Raw genomic sequence first — 24,307 nt, 5'->3', positions numbered from 1 at the left:
TGGTAAGAGGGCAGTGCAGGTTCACTTAAATCCATCAAATGTCTGCGTAATGCCGTGCTATTGGTCGAAACTGCTAGTTCCCAACAAGCAACAAATCTTCAGAAAGCTGAATGTCTTGGAGAATATGCCGTAGAAACAGAGCTCCACAACACCTTGAACTATAGCAAAGGTGTTGTGACATGTGGAGATCTTGGCAACATCTCAAGGAGAAATTGATGGTTGACTGGGCTCAGGAGGGGATTGTTGATGTGCATTTTTTGGATCACATAAAATCTGACTTCTTTATCCTAATCTTCTATAGCACAGAACTCTGAGCCCATCAAGGCTCGTCGTCTCAGCATACAACCGTATGTCCTTAACCGAGTGCGCTATTTTAAGTGCCAGTGTTTTGGGCATGCCACCTTAGGATGTGAATGAAGCCACTTGTGACAAATGTGACAAGGCCATCTATGATGGAATTGACTGCTCCTCCCCTCCAAAGTGTGTTAATTGCTGTGGGGATCACTCTGTCTGGAGTAGGGATTGCACTGCCTTCCTTGAAGAGCGGAAGATACACAAGATTAAAAATTTGAAACACATCCCATATTGAGTGGTCAAGATGATCTACAAGGCCATGCAGCCTCCAACATTCTCTACCTCTTTTGCTTCCGCCCTTAAAAAGCATATTTCTATGGCCAACGCTTTTACACAAATGTAATTGCTAGTGTCGGCATTAGTACCTGCATTTGTCAGTGTACTTATCAAACTGCAATTGTTTCTGAGCCCCTAGCCCTTCCAAAAACTTCAGAGAAAGCCACTGTTACTACTATTACGGAACTCACAGTAACTCCAAAGGAAGTGTCCAGTAATAAATCCAGTGCTGCCTCTACCGCTGTTGTGGTAGTTCCTGCAAAGTCGTCCTAGGCCAAGACAGCAAATGGGAAGCCTCCGCCATGGGCAAAAACAGACAGTAGCCCATCAGACCATGTTGAGGTCTTTCTACTGGGTGGCCCTGTTGCTTCTGCTTCAGAGCCAATGGACTGTGAAGTCTTCCTGGGGCAACTTTCTTGCCCCAAAGTTAAAACGCCAACTGTTGTGAGCTCCTCACCCCTGCGGAAAGACAGCGTGAAAGTTCAACTGCCTTGATAAATGGCTCCCATACTACTGTGGAATATGAATGGGTTCAGGATTCATGTGGAGAAACTAAAACTCCTAGTGCACACATACACAACCCCTCTGCTCATGTTTACAGGAAACACATTTCAAAGCTTCTGATGCCTCTGTGCTAGAGGGCTATACCCTCCATCATAAGGATGACCTGACGGGGTAACAAGCCAAGAGAGGTGTTGCTGTGTTTTCAATAACTCGTGCCACTCATATGCTCTCCCATTAGTTACTGACCTACAAGCAGTAGCCATCGCAGTTCATGGGAATCCAACTATCACTATCTGCTTCCTGTACTAACCTCTGCAGGATGCAATAGACTCTGAGGCTCTCACGGGCCTAATTGAACAACTCCCATGCCCGTTTCTCCTACTGGGTGATTTCAATGCCCATAATGTCTTATGGGGTCACACTATACTTGCCCCGGGGTCGAGTGTTGGAAAACCTCACAATGTCTTGGGAGCTGTACATTCTTAACACACGCAGTCCCACACATTTCTCAGCTACTACTAGGTCATCATCTTCCATCGACCTCTCTTTCAGCTCTCCAACTGTTGTAGACTCAGCAGAGGGGGAAGCAACTAATGACCTTCATTCATTCCAGTGACCACTTCCCACTGTGGATCCACCTAATGGGTAGAGGACTGCTGGAACAGATGCCACTACAATGGATGATCAGCAGGGCTAATGGTCACTGTTCGGCCAATTGACTGTGTTAGAACTCTGTGACAGTGCCCAGGAATGGGTGGCCCACATCACGCATGTGATCTGTCATGCAGCTGACCTATCGGCACCAGTCTTTCGGTTCTCTTAGGAGGCGACATGTACCTTGGAGGAATGGCTCTTTGATGGTTAAAATGTTGCCCGATAGCAGATAACCTCGTGCTCTTTCAAGTCACGACAGCCAAAGCTCGATGCGTCATTAAGGAGAGCAAAAAACAGTCATGGCATGTGTTCATGGACTCCATCGATCATTCCACTTCTTCTACAAAAGCTTGGGAGGCCATCCAGAGGATTTCTGGTAAACACAGTTGTTTATCGATAGCAGCAGTGCTGAAACAGGGTGACTCCAAACAACACCCAGAGACATTGGCCAGAGCTTTTTGCGCAAACTACTGCCAGTGCAAGCCAGGATGTGGCACTTCATTGCTACCGTGTGTCCGTAGAGAAGAAAAAGTTGGACTTCTGGCCCAACAGTTCTCAGGCTTACAACTCCCTTTTCTCCATGTGGGAGCTTGAATTGGCACTGACTGAAACTCGTGACACTGCACTCGGACACGACCAAATCCGTTACTGCATGTTTCGACATTTGCCCGTGGCATCAAAGGAAATTCTCCACAAATGTTTTAATCTAATATGCCTCATGGAGGGACGCAGTTCTCATACCTATACTCAAACCAGGAAAGGAGCACACATGTTCCAGTAGTTATTGGAATATTGCCTTAATGGTCTGTGTAGGAAAGACCATGGAGCAAATGATTAACCGTCGTCTGGTCTGGCTGTTAGAGACCAGGCAACTCCTTATCCGCTCTGTGTGGATTCTGAAGATTTGGGTCCACTGTCGACAACCTGACATTGCTAGAGGCGGCTACTCAGCAGGCTTTCCTACATAAGCATCACTGTATCGCTATATTCTTCAATATAGCTGATGCATACGATACTACTTGGAGACACCATATTCTCACACAGCTGCTTCAGTGAGGCTTTCATGGCTATCTCCTCATCTTTATATAGTCTTTCCTGTCTTGGCAGTTTTTTAGGACCCAAGTTGGTGCCTCACTATCAGATTGTTTTGAGCAGGAGAATGGTGTCCCACAGATCAGTGTTTTAAGTGTTACCCACTTTGCCACAAGCATAAAAAGTATCACATCTATGGTAAGGAGTCCTGTACAGTGCTCCTTATTTGTGGACAATTTTTCTGTTTTCTGTTCCTCCTCCAATGTTGCAACAGTGAGCAGTCAGTTGCAACTTACAGTGCGGAGGTTAGAGGAGTGGGCTGCAGAGATGAGTTTTCAGTTTTCTGCAGGTAAGAGTGTGTGTGTGTGTGTGTGTGTGTGTGTGTGTTTCATTTTAATTGTTCTTGTTATATTTTGAATTTGCTTGTCATGCATATGGGGGTATGTATGTATTGAACATGGGACCTAGAAAGACGGAGAGGCTTCATTCCCGCTGTGGCCCTCAGTGGTGCACAACCACACAACAGGCTACAGCAATCAACTCACCTCACCGCTGCCCCACACCGAACCCAGTGTTATTGTGCAGTTTGGCCCCTAATGTGTAGTGCCTGTGGCCTACAGGTCGTTGTGCATTACATTTTATTGGATTGCGTTTTATTTTCCAATCAGCCGACTGCAGCAAATTTGCTGATGAATCTGCCCTCTATTTTAAGTGATAATCAAATAAGCATGGTTAAAGTTTTACAGTTTTATGAATTGTCCAACATTTTTAATAAGATTTTAGGACGGTGTTTTTAATTTGTCAAATAGGTGACTGGCTCGCCCAAGTTTTTCTGGTAAGTGATTAGCTAGTCACATTTCTCTCTGCTTTTCTTTTAGCTCTTCTGTATTTTGTTTTCTCTGTGTTTTCCTTTCATGTTTAGTTACTTTCCCTCCTAATTCATTTGGGTGCATGTGAGATAGTGGTCATTTCAAATTTATGAGTGAAGTTATGTTTTTGTTGTGTGTTATGAAAATGGAACAGTGGAATTCAGAGCAATGTTATGCCATCAGGTTTTATGTTAAACTTGGGGAATCTGCAAGAGTAACCTTTTGAAAAGTTGAAATAGGCCTATAGGGAATGGTCCTTATCAAGACCAAAACTTTTTCACTGGCATAAATCATTTTTGGAAGGCTGAGAAGTTGTTGAAGATAAACCTCACTCAGTGAGACCTTTAACTTCAAAAACCAACAAAAAATTTGTTTATCCAGGGCACACTTTCAACCATGTTACAAAAATGTCCTTGAAAAGCTCAGAAAAAGGGTGACTCAAGTAAGACCAGACATTGCAGACAAATGGGTGTTGCATCATGACAATGCCCCATGTCAAATAGCCACTTCCATCATGTTGTTCCATAACACCCCTATTGACTTGATATTAGTCATTGTGACTTTTTTCCTTCTTCTGAGACTGAAAAAGTCTTAAATAGGCATCATTTTGAGAACTTGGAAAACATTTGAAAGAACGTGACTTATATGTTAAAGACACTACCAGTTGACTAGTTGAGAAGCCTTTCAGCACTACTGCCAAGACTGGGAATGGCTACTTTGCCAGTGTATTATCTACTGAAGCCAACTACTCTGAAGGTGACAATACTATTACTGACACAAATCACAGCTGGTCCTTGGGCTCACTCAGTCCAGCCTTCCACACTTTTGTCATCTGATCTTCATCTCCCAGACCAGTATCTGCATGTCTCCTATGGTATTATCCTTCCATCTCATTCTCGGCCATCACAGTGGTCTCTTTCCTTCAGCTTCTCAATCCTTTACAGCCTTTATTACTGTGTTCTCCCCTCTCCTCCTCACATGTCCGTACCATCTCAGTCTATTAATTTTCACACTCACTACGGCACCAGGCAGTGTGTATAATTGTCTGAGTTCTGTTTTTCCTTAATCTCCACTGTTCATTGCTTTTTCACTGGGCCGCATATTTTTCTCAGTATTTTATTTTCAAAATTGATGAGTTTTTTCCTCTGTTTCCTTTGTCAGGGTCTGTGTCTAACTTGCATAGCACACTATTGGCTTGCTGATGGTCTGATATATTCTTTGTTTTGCTTGTTTAGATAGTAACTTTGATCTTATGATGTTGTGCATAGCTCCTAGACATCTTCCCCCAGCTTGAGTTCTTGTTACTATCTCTTGTTCTATAAGGTTTTGTTGATTGATGCTGACACCGATGTATGTGAATCTCTGTCTTCTGTATTGTTAGATTTCCGATTTTTAGATGGTTTGGTCCTAAATGAGCTCTTCTTATTACTACCATGAACTTTGATTTACTTTCATGTACACTTAGACTTACTTTCTTTGCTTTTTCCATTTGCACAGTCCCCATTTGCTCCAGGGTTTCCATGTTCGTTCCTAATAGGACAATATCATCAGCAAAAGCCAGGACATTTATCTTTTTTCCTATGTTGACTCCTGCACTCTCACATGTTACTCTCCTCAGGGTGTTGTTGAGGGCCAAATTGAACAGGGTTGGTGATATATAATCTCCTTGTCTCACTCCTGTTTTTCCTTCAAATGCTTCAGAGAACCCACCACCACCCCGCCCCCTCTTGTACTTTCACTCTACACTTTTGATTCCATCCCATGCTTTTTAGTTAGCTTTATCAGTCAGGTATCCCATACTCTGCCATTATCATCCACATTTCCTCTCTTACTATGCTGTCATATGCTGCGTAAACCTGTAAACAGGCAAAAGGTATCATAATTGTGCTCCCAGTTCTTACTTAATATTTTTCTTAGTGTGAATATTTGGTCGATTGTTGATTTACCTTTCCTGAGCCCTGCTTGTGCTGTGTCTAATATGTCCTCACTGTATGGGTTGAGCCTGTTGAGTATAAGTCTTCATATTACTTTATAGTATGTGCGTTGGAGAGATATCCTCTGTAGTTTTGTGTCAGCGTTTTGTCTCCTTTCTTGTATATGGAACATACAGCAACAATTTTCCATTCCTCTGGCATTACTTCTTTTCTACACACCTGTTTTATCAGTTCGGCTAACCATTTGTGTATCTTCTCAATCCCTTCTTTGATAAGCTCTGCTGAATGCCAGGGGCTTTCCCATTTTTTAGTCTTTTTATTGCTCCCATCACCTCCATCAGACTAATGGTTGTACATTCTGGTTGTTTTCTGCCTTTTTTCATTGTTGTAGGTATCTACCGGGTTGTTCAGCAGTCCTTTGAACTATTTCCTCCAGTTCTCTAAATTTCCTTCATTTGTAGTGATCAAGTTTTCCATTCTTGTCCTTCATTATCACAGACTTAGATCTGTACTCTTTTCTATAGTTATTTATTGTTCTGTAAAACTATTTACTATTGTTCTGGTTATAGTCCTCCTCGGCCTTCTGTGTCTGTTTATATGTGAATGCTCTTTTCTCTTGCCTTATTATACTTTTCATTTCTCTCATGGCTTTCCTGTATGTTGTTTGGTTTTATGGTTGTTATTGTTCATCATTGCCTGCCTGGCTCTCTTCCTATCCTGTACTGCTTTTCTACACGTTTCATTGAACCGTGATTTGCACTTTTTATTGCTGTTACTACTACTACTACTACTACTACTATTATTATTATTATTATTATTATTATTATTATTATTATTATCATCATCCATCATCATCACCTAGTAGTTCATGTGCTGTCTCCCTTATAACTGTTGTCATATTCTTCCATTTTGTGTTGATATATTCACCTTCTTTTCTATTGTTGTCATTCTCTAATTCAGTAAATCTATTTTTAAGCTTAATTTTAAACTGTTTATTCACCACCTCCTCTTTTACCCTACTCACTTCTACTCTTTGGGTTCTTTTATCACTGTTGTTCTTACTTGGTGGTGTTGGTAGTAATTGTTTCATCTTTATTAGCACAAGAGAATGGTCTGACCCTATCTCAGCCCCTCCCATTGTCCTTACATTTGTTATTGCCTTTTTATTTTTTTCTGTATCGAAACATGTCCTTTCTAAAAAACTGACAGTCAGTATTATTATTTGAAAAAAATAAAAATTTTGTTAACAAAAAAATCACTCTCATTACTTTTCTTGCACATTTTCATTGGATCTTCCATTTTATTATCCTACATTCTGTGCTCCCTCCCTGTACATCCTAGTGTGCAAAACTTAAGGATGAATGTAACTTTTGTATTATGTGTGACTGCCAAATAACATAGCTCAATGCAACTTGGACCATACATAGAAAGAACTGCTTCACACAAGCACAGAAGGTAACTGAAAGACAATAATTGAACTGAGGCCACCACGACTTTGATGGATGGTCCTCTGGACATTACAAAAGGTGAGACAAAGTTCTTAGTAGGATGTGTGATCACCATTGATGGCAATGCATGCTCCGAAACGTTCTGTCATACTGGCTACAAGGATGGTTAGGAGTTAATGGGGTACGGCATTCTATTCCTCCATCAGCATGGTTGACAAATACTGGATAGTCTTTGCAGTGCCTCTCCCCAACGCATCCCACATTTACTCGATGACATTGAAGTCGGAGGAATGGGCTGGCCAGCCAGTCCATTTGCCGAATATCCTCTCTTTCCAAGAGCTGCTCCACTGGTGCTGTTTTATGCCGTCCCCCATTGTCATCCATAAAAATGAAGTCAGGGGCAAATGCACTCTTGAAAAGGTGCACGTGGGGAAGGAGTACAGTGTCACAATGACGTTGACTGATGAGAGTACTGTGTTCAAAGAATTGCAGCTCACTACGCCCATGCAGCATTACACCTCGCCACACCGTAACACATGGAGTGTTAGACATTGCTGGATAAACCCTCATATGGCGAGAGGTGGGAACATGCAATGCACTCAAGAAAATTGTCAAACATAATGGTTTTGGTGGTGCAGTTGCAATCGTTTGGAAAGGCATAATGTTGCATGGGCATACAGAAGTTTTGGATACAGTGCTCTCACCAATGAACTTCATTGTGACACTGTACTCCTTCTCAGTGTGCATGTTAATCAGGGGTGCATTTGACCCTGATGGATGGCAGTGCACGACTGCTTCAAACAGTGCAAGTAGAGCAGCTCTTGGAATAGGAGGATATTTAGCGAATAATTCATCAAGCACATGTGGGATGTGTTGGGAAGATGTATTGCAGTATGCCCACATGCACCATGTATCATCTAGCAGTGTTAACTGCACTGGTGGAGATACGGAACACATAGCAGAGCCTACATTGCTGTCTATGGTGATATAATAAGAACCATGTCCAGCCTTTTTTATAGTCCAGGGGACTATCATAATTCGGGGACTTCAGTCTAATTATTGTCTTTGAATAAAAGTATCATGTCTGTGCAACTTGTGTATTTTTCTGAAATTAATTTCTCTGCTATACTGAAGTAGCTCTTTGTATGTGTGGTCTAAGTTTAATCGAGTTACGGTACTTGGCAGGTTTGCAAACCAGTATATACATGGAAAAGACGCATCGTGGAGTTGCAGATTGAAACATAAAAATCTTTTATTAGTACTCTGTCCACTTCATATGGTCAAAGCACACTACTTCCTACAAATTATCATAATACTGGAACCTTATGGAAGACGACAACAGAATATGTCGTAACGGTTCTTCTTCTTCAATTCCCTTGTGTTTGAAGCATCAAGATAACCTTGCTTCATCATAATATAATGAAAATAAACTCAAAATATGCACACACCCAAAAAATATCACAATATATAAGCGTTTGTGAGGATAGGACCATCTTCAGATTATTGGTCATTAATGTTTGATTCACTGCAAAATGGATGTGCACAATTCATGATTGTTGCATGTTAAGGAGTTTTGAGTACAGAGTCGTCATTTGCTATACTTGATTATTAGCAATGATGGGGCCGGGTAAGGGCATCATTTTCTCTTGTGTAAAATGAGTTGTATTTAAAGAGATTAGGAAGGTCAGTAATATTGATTTGCACATTTCAAACATGAAGGGAAAGTTGTTTCAGTTCACCACGGAGTTGTAGTAGCAGCAGGACCAACAAAAGACTATGAAAACTGAATCAATTGTGCAGCACCATCGCATTGTTTGAAGTGTACTTAGAAACTGTTTCTTTTACCACAGTCTGCCGTACATAAGACTTATGTGGTGTAGAAAATAGTGAGTTTGACTCGTGGGACTATATTATTCATCAACAAATCGGGCAATGCTTTGCAGGTGCTAGATATGTGTGGCAATTGGATATACATCCTAAACTCTTCCCTGCTTCTCTCTGTCTATCTCCTCTTCCCTTCTCTGTCCATCTCCCCCACCCCCTCTCTATGTCAATTTCTTCCCCCACCCCAACATTCAAGCAAAACCTTGATTAGTAATTGAAATCATTCAAATTCAATGAGTAAATCGGTTGGGTTCACTAATATGTGGTGTATGAGAGACCTCTCCAGCTGCTGCAGTTAGTAGCTGTGAGGATAGAGCTTAATTAACAATATTTCACTTACAAGGGAGTTGTACAAATTTCATCTTACTGATTTGATTCATATTGACAGGGTGTGTAGGGCACAACTAGCATTTTAACATATGCAAACAGGAAAATGCAACACTCAACTGTTTTTTAGAAAAATTTAGTTCGAAAATTTTAGGTATGTTTGTAGATTGTGTGATAAATCATGTAATTGTGTGATGAGCAAAAACCATTTGTGAATGTAAACCAAGTTTGTTTTGCATTAGACATGTTGAAAGAACAACACACATGCAAAAATTAGGTGTTTATTACATGTGTTGTACATCACAGTAATAGTTGTTTTCCAAGTTTATAAATCAATATTATCCTGATCTGTTCAGTGCTCCATAGTTTCAACACTATACATGTCACAAATGTACATACAGTAATATGAGCCGGCCGGAGTGGCCGAGCGGTCCTAGACGCTACAGTCTAGAACCACGCGGCCGCTACAGTCGCAGGTTCGAATCCTGACTTGGGCATGGAAGTGTATGGTGTCCTTAGGTTAGTTAGGTTTAAGTAGTTCTAAGTTCTATGGGACTGATGACTTCAGATGTTAAGTCCCATAGTGCTCATAGCCATTTGAATGAGCCAGTAATATGAATAAAATGAGTGTATTGATTTGATTGAAAATTTTTGTGTGTCATCTATTTATTTCCAGGTTTCCTAAAAAAGATATCTAAGATAAAATCACCCTTCTTTTCAGGAAAAACATTATGAAAGTAATAAATCTGTTGTTAGAATTAAATGTGAATGAAGGGGAGGAAAAAGAAACAGAAGTACTGGCAGCACGATTTAATCCAGAGACCTTGCACTTACGAAAAAAGTGCTTACTCACTTGGTTGTGGACTGCTAGGATGTTACTGACCATAGAAAGTAGACAAGCATGTCAAAATTTTTTGAAGACTGTTTTCTTGAAAATGATTGAGATTTGTGTGTTCTTGTTTACCTGTGTCCAAGTCTTAGTTGTGCCCTACACACCCTGTCATATGGATCTAACCACAGGTGAGGGGGTGGATTTGGGGGGGCGGCGGGGGCAGCTGAGTTCGTAGGTTTCTCTTCTCAGTTTTAATCTGTGAATGGGTGGACTTACGAAGATTTTGACAATTCAGATTCCACATTAGAATTCTAATTATAAGCTGACATTCCTGTTTTCTGTAATACTGACAGCAAGGAAGAAAGCAAAACAGCACATTGTTCTATATTAAATTTTTGTTTAAAATTATATATAATGGGAAAGAATATATGTGGATGAAACAATTTGTCTAATGGTTTACATGCCTTCCTGTCAAAATTATGAGGTATTAGTTACTATTATTGTGACTCAAATTGTGTGTGCCATTATTTTTGAGTTTGCTGATTGCATCATACCTAACACACACATTTTTCAATACAACTGCTCAGAAGAAGAAATATTGAATGGTCACTTCCAATACATCTTACAAGCAGTTGTTTGTTGGGAGGAAAATAATTTCATATTACAAGTTATTTATTAGTATTTGGTCTTCAGATGACTGCCGCTATTTCAGCTAGCCATAATTAAAATTTGTGCATTATATTGATGTACAAAAAATAGTAATTTCTCCTCTTAAGTACTTGTAAAGTAATTTAGTAGAGAATTCAGCTGTAAGTATTTGATTTGCAGCTAGGGTGGTATTTTTTGTTGTTCTGTTATGTGAATAATTACACATTACTTGTTTCTGTTCACAGGACGGTATGGTATGAACTGCTATGTGGTGAATGGCCGTTCAAGGCACAGCCTCCTGAAGCCATTATTTGGCAAGTGGGAAAAGGAATGAAGCAGTCACTAGCAAATTTGCAGGCCTCCAGAGATGTCAAAGTATGTGCAGAGGAAAGTCTTCATCATTTGAGTGAAATGATGTAAATAGGTTACATAGATTATAACTTAAGTCATGGAAGATCAGATGTAACGAAGAGGGAAATGTTAAATGGGATAGCATGGTTGCATTGTGAAATGCAAAATTCCTTTCTTAATTGGTATTCACACTCTTGCTGTAGCAAATGTGTCCATATTAATATCATGTCTTCACCGACAGTTGGCTACCACGTGGAGGCTGTACTCTTGTCAGAATCACACAAAGATTTGTAGACAGTGTGTAAATGGAAAAAAGTTGCAGAATTGGTTGCAGGAGAACATTATAATATTGATTTATTCCTGGTTATTCTTCAGTAAATAAAGAAACTGATAGTTCCACAACTGCAAAGCAGAAATCTGTAAGAAAAACAGTAACTGATTATTACTGTTAATCAGTATTTGAAAGATATACTATGGATGTATAAAAAAGGTCTACACACTGAGCGACGGCAGGAGGAAACATGAGCTTTCGAAGCCAGTGGCTCCTTCTCGCAGAAGGGTTGAAGGGAAGGGAAGAGGGATCCTGGAAAATGACTGGTGAGGTTCAGGAAATTGGAAGATTAGAGAAAAATTTCCCATAACCTCAAATTAAGGGAGACTAATTGGACAGGATACTTCTGATCCTGTCCGAGAAAAATCTCCACTTACCCAGGCTCCTGAGCAACTTCTCCCCAACTCTTCATATTTCTTAAATCTCACCAGTCTGTTTCCTCATACCTTTCCCTTTCCTTTCAGCCCTTTTGTGAGAGGGGGCCATTTACACTGTAAACTCATTTTTCCACATCTTGAAAGCATTTTCTCCTGCTGTCGCTTAGCGAGAGGATTTTTTATCAATCCACGTTACTCAGTAACTAATGAGTTATTAGTACTCAAAAAACTAGTTAATTATCCAATTTTAAACTACGAATTTTTCAGAAAAGAAATGATACCAGTGTTTCACTGATGCTATATGGTGTAACTAGAAACAAACAACTCGGACCAGAATTCTTAAAGTTGAGTTTATGCTAAATAAAAATTACTGTGTTGAAAAGGTATCTTGCAAATCAGCCTGGAGAAAAGACATCCAACAAAGAAAGAGAAAAAGGGAAAATAATGAATTGAGTTCGCAGTTTCTTTTTCTGAATGGCACTTGTGGACTCAACAAGTGTTGAAAGGCAGTTATTGCCTTCTTATTCAAAGTGACATTTCTGTGTTTTCAAAAATCATACTCTTTTTATTTTGGACGTTCTACTTTATGAACAATGGTGCTGGAAGGACACAACAAACATAAAAACATACTAGCATTTAAATTGTGTGTGTATTCCTTCATACACAGAAAAATTTTGTTAGAACATTATTATAAAGCTTCAAGAATTTGAGTTTCATAAAAATTCAGAACAGCATAGAGGGCAAATTACACTTCAGAATTTCATATTTGAATTCCTTTTTTATAATCCACATTGTGTCTGCTTGTGTCCTTTCATCATAGAGAGTCCTCAATTATTATCTATTACATCTTGCATGGTCCTCTTTTCAGTAGATCTGACAATTTGCAAGAGGTCTTCCAATAAAACTTTCTTGATAATACACTCATATTTATATCAAAGTTATTAGTCACAGAATGCAAGGTGGTCAAGAGTTTCTTCCATAATAGACAAATCAAAAAAAGTTTTGTGTCACCTCAGTTCCTAGAGTTCCAGAACCTGTAGAGAAAATTGGAATAGAGATGAACGTAAAAGTCATTTCCTCTATTTTTATTGCTCATTAAAACTACACATTTCATGTTGTACCACCATACAGTGAGACCTTCAGAGGTGGTGGTCCAGATTGCTGTACACACCAGTACAGCTGATACCCAGTAGCACATCCTCTTGCATTTATGCATGCCTGTATTCATTGTGGCATACTATCCACAAGTTTATCGAGGCACTGTTGTTCCAGATTGTCCCACTCATCAACGGTGATACTGCGTATATCCCTCAGAGTGGGTGGTGGGTCACGTCATCCATAAACATCCCATTTCAGTCTGTCCCAGGGATGTTCAATAGGGTTCATGTCTGGAGAACATGCTGGCAACTCTAGTCGAGTGATGTCGTTATCCTGAAGGAAGTCGTTCACAAGATGTGCACGATGGGGGCGCGAGTTGTCGTCCGTGAAGGTGAATGCCTTGCCAATATGCTGCCAGTTTGATTGCACTATCAGTCGGAGCAAGGCATTCACGTATCGTACAGCCATTACGGCGCTTTCCATGACCACCAGCGGCGTACATCGGCCCCACATAATGCCACCCCAAAACAGCAGGGAACCTCCACTTTGCTACACTTGCTGGACAGTGTGTCTAAGGCGTTCAGCGTGACTGCGTTGCCTCCAAACTTGTCTCTGAGGATTGTCTGGTTGAAGGCGTATGCGAAACTCATCAGTGGAGAGAACGTGATGTGAATCCTGAGCGATCCATTTGTCATGTTGTTGGGCCCATCTGAACTGCGCTGTATGGTGTCATGGTTGCATAGATGGACCTCAGCGTGGACATTGGGAGTGAAGTTGCACATCGTGCAGCCTATTGCGTACAGTTTGAGTCATAACACGACATCCTTTGGGTGCACGAAAAGCATTATTCAAAATGGTGGCATTTCTGTCAGGGTTCCTCCGAGCCCTAATCCGTAGGTAGTGATTACCCACTGCAGTAGTAGCCCTTGGGTGGCCCGAGTGAGGCATGTCATAGGCAGCTCCTGTCTCTCTGAATCTCCTCCATGTCCAAACAACATTGCTTTGGTTCACTCTGAGATGCCTGAACACTTCCATTGTTCAGAACCCTCCTTGGAACAAAGTAACAATGTGGACGCAATCAAACAGCGGTATTGACCGTCTAGGCATGGTTGAACTACTGACAATATAAGCTGTGTACCTCGTTTCTGGTGGAATGACTGGAACTGATTGGCTGTTGGACCCCCTCCATCTAACAGGTCTGCTCATGCATGGTTGTTTACATCTTTTTGCGAGTTTATTGACATCTCTGAACAGTCAAAGGGATTGTGTCTGTGATAGAATATACACACTCAACTTCTATCTTATAGAGTTCTGGGAACGAGGGTGATGCAAAACTTTTTTGTGATGTGTGTATCTATGTTTTCTTTAATAGCTACTAAGCTGTTGTTATAGACACATTTAATGTAATTCCGTTTTCTATATCTAACTTGTATCCCATATTTGGCAACACGCTCGTCCAGGTAATCTATTCACCAATATATTCATTGTAGTTTGTGTCACTGGCACCAGCTTCATTGTAAGGTGGCTCCATTTTGTGAACGTATTATAAAAACACCTTATTTCCTCAAGAGAGGACTTTTGTGAAATTGTACTTGGCTGATGTGAAGTGTACCTAAAATAAATAAAAATAAGGCGCCCACTTGAGACAACCGAAAAATACTGCTCTGTTGTAAATCTGTGACAAGTCTAAAGGTATTAAGATTAATATACTTTAAGCAGAAGAATGTTCTCATGTTGTTCATGAAACAACACACAGGTGTGTTTTTTAAGTAAGGTCTGTTTTGTTGTAGACACTAGTAGTTCGCACACATACTGCAACAAGCATCTGTGTCGTGTACCAGTATGCCTTGGGAACAACTGTGCTCAGTTTCAGCTCAGTAGTTTATACGGTTCTGTTCTGTGCATTCAAAATGTTTAAGACTGTAAACTCACCCGCCACGTACGAAGTTTGCTCAGTGATACAGTTTGTGTCAGCAAGTAACCTGTCTGCTGCAGAAATTCATAGACAGATTTGTGAAGTGTACAGTGATACTGTTATGAGTGAAAGCAAAGTGCGTGAGTGAGTACAAGAATTGAAAGATGACCGTGACAATGTCCACAATGTGAACTGCTCCGGTCCCTTCTCTTTGATTACAGACGATTTGGTGGCTTCAGTTGAAGCAACGATTTGGGAGAACAAGCACTTCACAATAACAGATGTCTCAAACGAATTTCCTGACGTGTCGAGATAAGTGATTTACAACATTGTTTCTGAACACCTAAAGTTTAGGAAACTGTGCTCCCGTTGGGTCCTGAAACTCCTAACAGAGGACCACAAAAACCAAAGATTTGAGTGTGCGATGAAGCTCTTAAACCGTTAACATGAAGGAGGTGACAGCTTCTTGAGTCAGATCCTAACTCGAGACGAAACATGGGTTTCGCATATCACGTCCAAATCAAAGCAGCAAAATGTGGAATGGAGACACACACACACACACACACACCCTTTCCTGTAAAGTTGATGGCCAAACAGACTCTGTCCCGGTGCAAAATCATGGTATCTGTGTTTTGGGATAGGCATAGTGTTTCTTTAGTCAACTTCATGCAACGAGGAACCACTAACCATGCAGAAGCCTACTGTCCAACCCTGAGAAAGCTACACAGAGCATTTTAAAATAAAAGACACGGCATGCTGACAAAGGGAATTGCCCTTCTTCATGACAATGCAAGACCTCACACTGCAGGTCAGACCTGCGATTTATTGGACAGTTTTGGCTGGGAAGTTTTAAACCACCCACCCTACAGTCCTGATCTTGCACCAAACGATTACCATCTGTTTAACCACCTCAAACAACACCTCAGTGGCAACCGTTACAATAATTGGTTGTGAGGTATGATATTTGTTTGAACAAATTTGGTAACTATGTTGAAAAATAGAGAAGTATGTACTTTCTGAAAATAAATCTACTTTTTTTAAATAACCTTTCGTTGTGTACTATGTTTAAAACAGACCTTACTTAAAAAATACACCTTGTATATTGACAATTAGAAAAACAAGCAGATATTTACTCGTATCGTTAAGGAAAATATATACCGTAACGAGGCTCAACAAAAATCTGCTTAGACCCATCTGATGAAGCACGACAGTGGAACAACTGCAGAATTTTCTTAATCAGGGATATCACTACAATACAAACACACTAAAAGGTCCCTCTTCCTTGCTACTGCCACCTCCCCCCACCCTTACCCATTAATATATTGTTTTACTAAAATGTATGAAACATTAGGTTACAAAAATCTTCATAAGTTTCATACATGTTAAGTTTCACGACTTCAGTGTGCGCACATGCATGCTTTCTCATTGTGAATAAGTCACATCATTTGCTAATTTCGTACTTAAGTTTTTACACTTAATTCTGAGGCAGACATGAGCTGTCATGTTAAATTTTCCTTCCTGTAAGCATTTAACCTCCACGGGAAAAACTGAACTTTCAGGCTGACATTTTTGTACAACTAATCTTTAAAAACAATTCTTATATAGGAATGTCATTTCGAAAGTTCAGTTTTTAGATACAAAACTTTGTAATTTACTGACATCCATAACACACCACTACCACCTAAGAAAAATATTAACAGTATTCATACAGATTGTTGTAGTTAATTGTAGCAGTAGTGTTGGGCAATCTCATGCTAATTGTGTTATTACACTGCAGTCATTTGTTTCATTTTATTTACATGCCCCCATTACTCTGTGTACTATAGTTGTGAGAACTGCAGCTGACAGGTAAAGACTAGAAAAAACAACATGAGTTCCCTTTCAGATTAAAACCAGGTACCACAGGCTCAAAAAAACTTGGATCCTTGCCTTTTCCAGTCAGACTCTTGCCAAATGAACCTACAAGGCATGTCTCATAATCGAACAAAAAGCTTTACTCTGTCGGTACCACACTTCTACTTTGCAAATTCAGTTGGTTTCACTACAGCATACACTCTGCTGCAGAGTGAAACATTTGTTGGAAACTAGAGATTTCGTTAACATTATTATGGCTGAACAATTTTATTAGTGTTTTTACTAATAAAGTAATTACAAAATAAGCTATTTAATGTTAACAATAAAATAAAAGCTGCTTTAATAGAAACAGTCACATAAACTTGGTAGTGAAAAAAACTGGAGAAAAATTTAAGTAAATAGAAGATGCCTTTGCATGAGGAAAGGAGATAAAAATCGTTCAGAAATAAACAAGGAAGTTATAACTTGGAAAGGAAATGGAAGAGAGAACCAGTAATACACACACACACACACACACACACACACACACACACACACACACACACACACACACACACACACACAATTAATTTCCAATAAAGAAAACCTATTTTGTTGGCGTCAGTGTTGCAAGAATACACTTCATATCTTATAACTGGAATCACGACAGATATACAGCCTGACTATATGCATTATACCTGATGTCTAGGGTCTTTTGCATAGGTATCAATTGTCTCTAATTTGTGAAGTTTTTGTGCTGAGGATCTTTTGTAATCTTACTATATTTTTACAATTTTTTGTAGATGGGATAATAATATTTAAAATTGTTTTTGATAATTGTGCAGGACATCCTGATGCTTTGTTGGTCCTTCCGACCTTCGGACAGACCAGATTTCACTTTGCTCCTCAAGACACTGGAAAAGCTGCCAAAGAAGCGCCTAGCACGCAGTCCGTCACATCCTATCCACCTGTCACGCTCCGCGGAATCTGTGTTCTGATGCTATCTATTTATTGCAGTAGCCCTGTATTAGCTTTTCTGCATACAAGATTATCATCACAGCAGACTGAATGCATGTGCTCAGAAAGTTACCGTATCATCGTGTGTACAGTACTTCTCTCTTTGTTAATATTATTAGGAATGTGGGACGGGTTGTTATAATTGTGTTGATTATTAAAATATTAACTTGTTTTTTACTTCATAATACAAAAAGCCATTGATAACGGAGACTATATACTCAATAATTTGTCTTTTTCAGCAGCCTTGCCATAATGTTATCTGTTTGTAAATTCTCACGGTGAAACCTCATTTTTACATTTCCTTTGTAATGCGGGTCTAGTTGTGTATTTTTAACTTAAAAAGTCAAGTAGCTACCATGTAAGAATGAGATTGTTTACAAAGGAATGCAAGTAACTGTAATGAATGCTTGGCGCTTATGACTTTAATCTGAAAGTTCTTTCTTCAGTCGTTTTAATTACAGACCTACTATTAAAGGTTTTTCTGATCAGCTTACTTAGATCCACCAACAAAAGTCTCTCTTCTCTTTCCATTCAGTAGATCACTTTCTGGCTTCATCTATATTTCACATCACATTTAGCATTAGTATAGACTTGTCAATACATAAAACTAAATTCAGGATTGCTGGAATACAGATTATGTGCTGTAAACAAAATATTGAGTTATTCCCCATAAAGTGGTATAATTAGTTACATAAAAGCCATCTGGTATGTCAACCATCCCAGATTTTGTTAAAATTTTGTGTACATGTTTGCTAAATGTCCATAGAAAGATAAATATATGTCAATTCCACAGATTCCGATACTTCATAAAAATGAGTATCAAAATGTCATGGCGACATTTCAGAAATTTTGACTAAGTTTGGAGTTCTGTAAATCACTGAATAATTCTAATGATAAGTTTTGTTATTTGATTCTATATTTTTACTCCAATTAGTCAAGAAATTTTGTTAATACAAAATTTCTCCTAATTAGCTTCATCTTTTCATATGATTGGTGTCTGAATCTCCCCTTTTACAGCAATGTTGTGTGTTCCTAAAACATGCAAATTTCATCACCATTAGATTTTTAGTTTTTGAGACTTTAGGGGCCGAAATTGATCAAAAAAAGTTATTTTCATATCTTCGTGTCTCATAAAGAAGCACTTTGTAAACTAGCTGTTAGGCTACATAACATGGAAAATTTTTTGCAGAAAACGTAGGACTCCTATTGGTACTTGAAGCAATGACAGAGAATCAAATGACACAAAACTTACAGTATGTGCACAATGCAAACTGTTGAACCTTTTGGACACGTTTTTCAGCTTTACAACAATCGTTCTTTGAAACACAGCACATCAAACCAGGCTGAAATATTTGAAATGTCATGACATTGTCTTCCTTCACTTAAATGATCACTACTCAGACTATTAAAATTTGTGAATTAGATAAGCACTTATTTTACTTTGGTAATTTAGCATACCTGCACACACAATTTGAGTAGTATCTGAGATACTTAGTGGGGATCCCTATTCCACTTGATATGGAATCAATGCCATGTAAAATGTGAAAATCATGTTGTACATTCAACTCGCATACCAAGCATTTCACTCTCATGCACAGCTGGTTCAAGCAATTTACCCCTTTAATGAGAATAAGACTTGTTTGTGAAAGTGAGAACAACTAAATTGGTACTTGTAAACACACCGGGTTCTTTTAGTTGTCATTATTTTGGAATTGTCTCACTACATAGACGAAAAACAAATTCACTTACATACGCAGTCACGCAAAGACAGATACTTCCAGCACTCTGCTCTTCATAAATCCTACATAGCCTCTTCAACCTTTTAATGTAATTAAAATGACTTATTTGTTGACCTCCATTATGTGCCATTATTGTGTTGCCACAGCGGCTGCCACCTACTACTTAGCTAACGCTCAGTGAGCTACCTACATAGACAGTATTCAGTCAGCAATATTTAAACAGCCTGTGGGCAGAGCTTAGTGATCTGGTTGATAAGTGGTGATTGTTCTGAACATTAGCTGTAAGTGAAATATTTTGGTCTGCCATATTGGCAACAGCAAAAAATTTGTGCATTGTATTCTGAGGTCCGATTGGAGGAACTCTGTTCTAAAGTGTAAAAGTCAACAACAAAAATAATTTTTATCAGACTATAGCATATGAGCTTGATATTGTAATATAGGGTTTGACTTAGAATGTTTTTGTTAGCCTTTATCGATGGTGTATGTAATATGTATTTTTCAAGAAAGCAGAGATATGTTTTGCTCGTTGGCATAATATACTACTTTGTGTTCTCTGTTAAAAAAATAACAATGCCGGGGCACCTCAGTACTTTCTCTTCTGTTTCTGAGAGAACTAAATATGAAACAAAAAGTGGAAAAGTGAGGTTTCACTTGTAGGCTAGATATGAAATTTTAACTTTTGTCATTATTTGTGTATGCCGGAGTTAATTATTTAGAGAAATGTAACTTAGTTATTGTTGGAAGATGGGTGCATCATTTCTTTTGTTGTGGTAATTTGTAACAGCTGATACTCAACGCCATTTAATTCTGAACATAATACGTAGTTCTGATTGTTTCGTTGCTACAGTTTGAATTGTATCTGGTAAGATGCAGATCACCTAGTATATAATATTATTAGTGTGCCATCTCAGTGGCTCAGACATTTTGTGAACATACAAAACCACATCTCCTTTCTCTTTGCAAATAGTTTCTTTTCTGATTGACTTAAATAATAACAAAAAGTTCACTGGGTATGTAAAATGTTTTTCATGAAGTGTGTGTGTGTGTGTGTGTGTGTGTGTGTGTGTGTGTGTGTGTGTGTGTGTGTGAGAGAGAGAGAGAGAGAGAGAGAGAGAGAGAGAGAGAGAGAGAGAGATATTCAATATCTGTCAGTCTGATTAAGAAAATGGAACAACAATGGCATTAGTTATTAGAACTAACTTACAATAATTTTGTCTTTACGTGTCCATAGGTGAGTTATTTGAAAATTTTAAGAGTCATTTAAGTGACATACAAGACATATTGGTGTCAACCTACGACATAAAATTTGGATTTTTTTCCCTTCAGTACCTCTACAAAACTTTTCATTAAATCTCCCAGTTGGGATTGTTTGGTTTGATATATTGTCAGTTCACCTCTGAATGCTAGATGTGTTCCATATCATGTTTGCAATTGTTGTTAGTGAATATAATTTGTTATTTTCTGTAACCACAGATTACTGTTCGTTGTTGTGGAACAAATTCTGTGGTATGAACATTTTATTATGAAAAGAGATACAAGGTATTAAAGCACCTAAAAGTTTTTTTATTTTTAAACGGTATTTGATTGGTGTAAAGTATCACCTATGGAATTAATCTCATTGAGTGTCTATTGCACTATTATCAGTAGCATTTGAGAAAATAGGACCAACCCAAATACAGCAGCAATTTTTTTAATAATTTAGTAACTGTTTGTGTAACAGGCTCCAGCTATGAAAAATACTCATTTACAGTTCGGGAGGTGCCCTGTTACCGGTTAGGAGCTAAAGCTAATTTCTTACTTTGGTTTGTCAGTCATGTGCTATCTGAGCCTGAGATTCCACAATTTTAATGTCTTCCTCTGTGTACTAAATGTGAATTCTTTTTTGATTATTCTGCAAATTTTTGTGTCAGTGCCTTCAAAATTTTGTAACTTTTTCCATTATTTTTGTCTTATAATAGCATGAACTTATTGTTCTTTGCTAATAGAGGTAATTTTGCTGGTTGTTTAATTTCATGACATATTGATATTGGTAATTGTAAGTTGCAACAAACTGAAATGATGCACCTTTCTTTAAAATATGAAGATTGTTGTAACTGTTATAGTGCAAGTGATTTTGTTCAGTCAGTAAGAGATAAGTTGCCACAGAGTTGTAAAGATAGTTTCAGACTGTCATCATTATTTAGTTATCAGCTGCTTGCTTGCAATTTTACTCAATGCTCAAGTAAAGACGATGGGAATAGCTTCCCTTTAATAATATAAATAATAATAATAATAATAAAATTATAATAATAAAAATAATAAAAATGATCTGCATACTTCTCCTTCACACAAAGATATGTTTAGACTAACTTTCTTAATTCTTCAGCATCAGTGATAGATCGTCAAACATACATGAAATGGCCATTTTTCTCTAATCAGTATTATAACTATGAGCAACTTATGTAAAAAGGATGCACTTATTATTATTGTTATTAGTGATCTTCAGTCTTTTATTGATGGTCTGTGGAAAGACTTTGCATATGATAAAAATAAGACTGAACTGCAGAGCTGCACGTATACATAGGACAAAGATGCCTTTGATCATCACTCTTAAACATGATGGTTACCGTTATATTTGTTGTTAATTGATTTTAATGTTGCTGCAGAACTTATAAAAATGTTCTGTTACTAGTGACATTGTTTATAAACTAATAATGGTAATTCATTTGTAGAAATGTAATCGCCATTAGCATGGTGCTAATTCCCCCGTGGGGAAATAAAAGCTGGAGGTAATTTTCTTGTTTACATTAATAAAATGAAGCTGTAACAAGAGCCTACTAATTGAAAATTGTGTGATAAACTATTTGAAAACTAATGTGGAATTTTATAGATTAATTGCCGATTTTCTAATATCATTTGGTACATTGCCTGAAATTTGCATGCTAACCCAAAGGCATCTTTGTTCTTTCAATATTACAAGTGGAATTATGTTTAATATTAATTTGGTTTACACTCTTGCTGATGCTTCTGTATACTTTTCCAAACATTCCAAAAACTTGAGCATTACCTGATGTAAACAAGTGTGTTTGTTTTTACATTTCTGAGTGCTGTTTCAAGGTATATATATAATATATGTACCTTGAATAGGAATAGAAAATAGTTTTGACATATACAGTGGTAAAAGTTATCCCTTTTGTATACAGACTGAGACTTAGTAAATAGTCAGCTGCTGATATGATATTTTATTCTCCTTTGTCTGTGATTTATTTGTGTTTTTGTTAATATTTTAGTTGGATCAGTGATATTAATGACGTGTTTGTCATGTTGTATTAATGGTCTCTGTACACTCTATTTATTGATACATTGTACATATGAACTCTTGTTGCTGATAATACAGACAAGTTGGCCGTATTAAAGTGTGCCTTTATTCTGAAAGTGTGGTTATTGGAATGAGTGGTTTATGTTAAAAGTAATGATATCTTATAAAAAACAAAATCTTACCCTTTCTTCCTCCTGCCATGCAAAATTCTGAAATCCTTTCAGGCTGTAGCACCCTGAGATTGTCATCATATCTGCACGAGTTGTGCTTGCGTGAGTGTGTGTCTCTTTGTGCCTTTTCTACTGCAGGGCTTTGTCTGAAATCTTTACTATTTTAGCAGTGTTTTCATTGTGCCTGTCTGCTACTCAATGCCTCCAATAAATGGTGAGTAGTCCTCTATCCTTTCTGTATTGTTGTTGTTCAGTCCTGGACTTTCTAATTTTTAATATAGTCATTTGTAACATGATCATCACTATTTTCATTTATATGTTGTTATTTTATTTTATTCGTGCACTCCTTTTGCTGCATCTATGCATGTTACAATGTTTTGTAATATTTCTCCATTATTCTCTGAGATTGGATTCATTTTCTGCACCGTCGGAAATTATTTGCCATATGTTTGTCGTAATATAAATTTCACATCAAATTTCAGTGATATCATTTGCGTAAGAACAGAAGAAAATTCAAAATTTGTAACCTGTGTGGTATTTTGTTGTAAACACGGTAACATTATGTAAACAATTTAAAGCTATAGTTAACTTTTATGAAAAGAGTCACTCTCACACTCTAATTTGATTCTGAAAGATTCATTTTTTTCTGTATGGTTACCTTAAATTGTGACTGTAATGTTGTGTTAAGCCATGATATGTAATGAATAATGTTTAGTTATTTATATTAAACATCATTACTTAGCATTTCTGGGGATGTTACCTTGGTATTGTTTTCCTTGTGAAGTATAAAAAATTATTTTAAACTTAACTTTCTTGGTGTCCAGTATGTCATTCTTGAGCATTATGCTTCTTTGATACTAATTTGAATCATAGTTTGCAGTTTACTTTATTTGTGATAATTAGCAGTTGTGAATCCTTTGGAATTGCTGTTGTGCTTTGTTATAGCTGACCATCATTTATGACCCACAAGGCAACAGTGGTGTCTTATCTCTTGATTGACTAGCTTGGGTGTATTGCTTGTCTAGCTTGTGTGTATCACTATGACCTTTGACATTGATATAGGCATTGCAGGTTTGATCAATGATGTTGAGTGCACTGCTTTGCTTCAAATAGAATACCTTTTTTCCTGATAAAGTGTTGAGGTCTGAATTATTTTGCTAGAAAATATTTTTCATTCTGAAAAAGTTCCCGTTCATAGAGCAATGGTATACATTTATATTAATGTAAAACAGATTTGAAGTGAAATGGGGTTTTCAGATTGCATGACTTCTCTGTGAAATGTGAGGCCAAAAGTCTCTGGGACACCCCATCGACTGTATCCTGCGTGGTGTCAGAGTAGTGTAGACGCATTGCATCATCATATAGACATTTATTTTTCTCAAACTATGTTTTAACATAGAAATAGGTAAAGTGACA

At 38.1% G+C, this 24,307-nt stretch overlaps 1 protein-coding gene across 2 annotated transcripts in view; it reads left to right on the top strand.

Moving 5' to 3' along the window:
• LOC126336572 (kinase suppressor of Ras 2) overlaps positions 1-23,636 on the top strand; it is a 166,985-nt gene extending 143,349 nt beyond the window's left edge. For both annotated transcript variants that reach the window (XM_050000428.1, XM_050000437.1), the window contains exons 16-17: positions 11,008-11,137; positions 17,513-23,636. In XM_050000428.1, coding sequence (XP_049856385.1) covers positions 11,008-11,137; positions 17,513-17,665 — 283 coding nt within the window. In that variant the 3' untranslated portion in view covers positions 17,666-23,636. The remainder of the gene's footprint in view (positions 1-11,007; positions 11,138-17,512) is intronic.
• Positions 23,637-24,307: the final 671 nt, after the last annotated feature.

The sequence above is a fragment of the Schistocerca gregaria genome, chromosome 1, assembly GCF_023897955.1.
Source record: "Schistocerca gregaria isolate iqSchGreg1 chromosome 1, iqSchGreg1.2, whole genome shotgun sequence".
NCBI lineage: Eukaryota > Metazoa > Arthropoda > Insecta > Orthoptera > Acrididae > Schistocerca > Schistocerca gregaria.
This window is presented reverse-complemented; position numbering and strand designations above follow the sequence as displayed.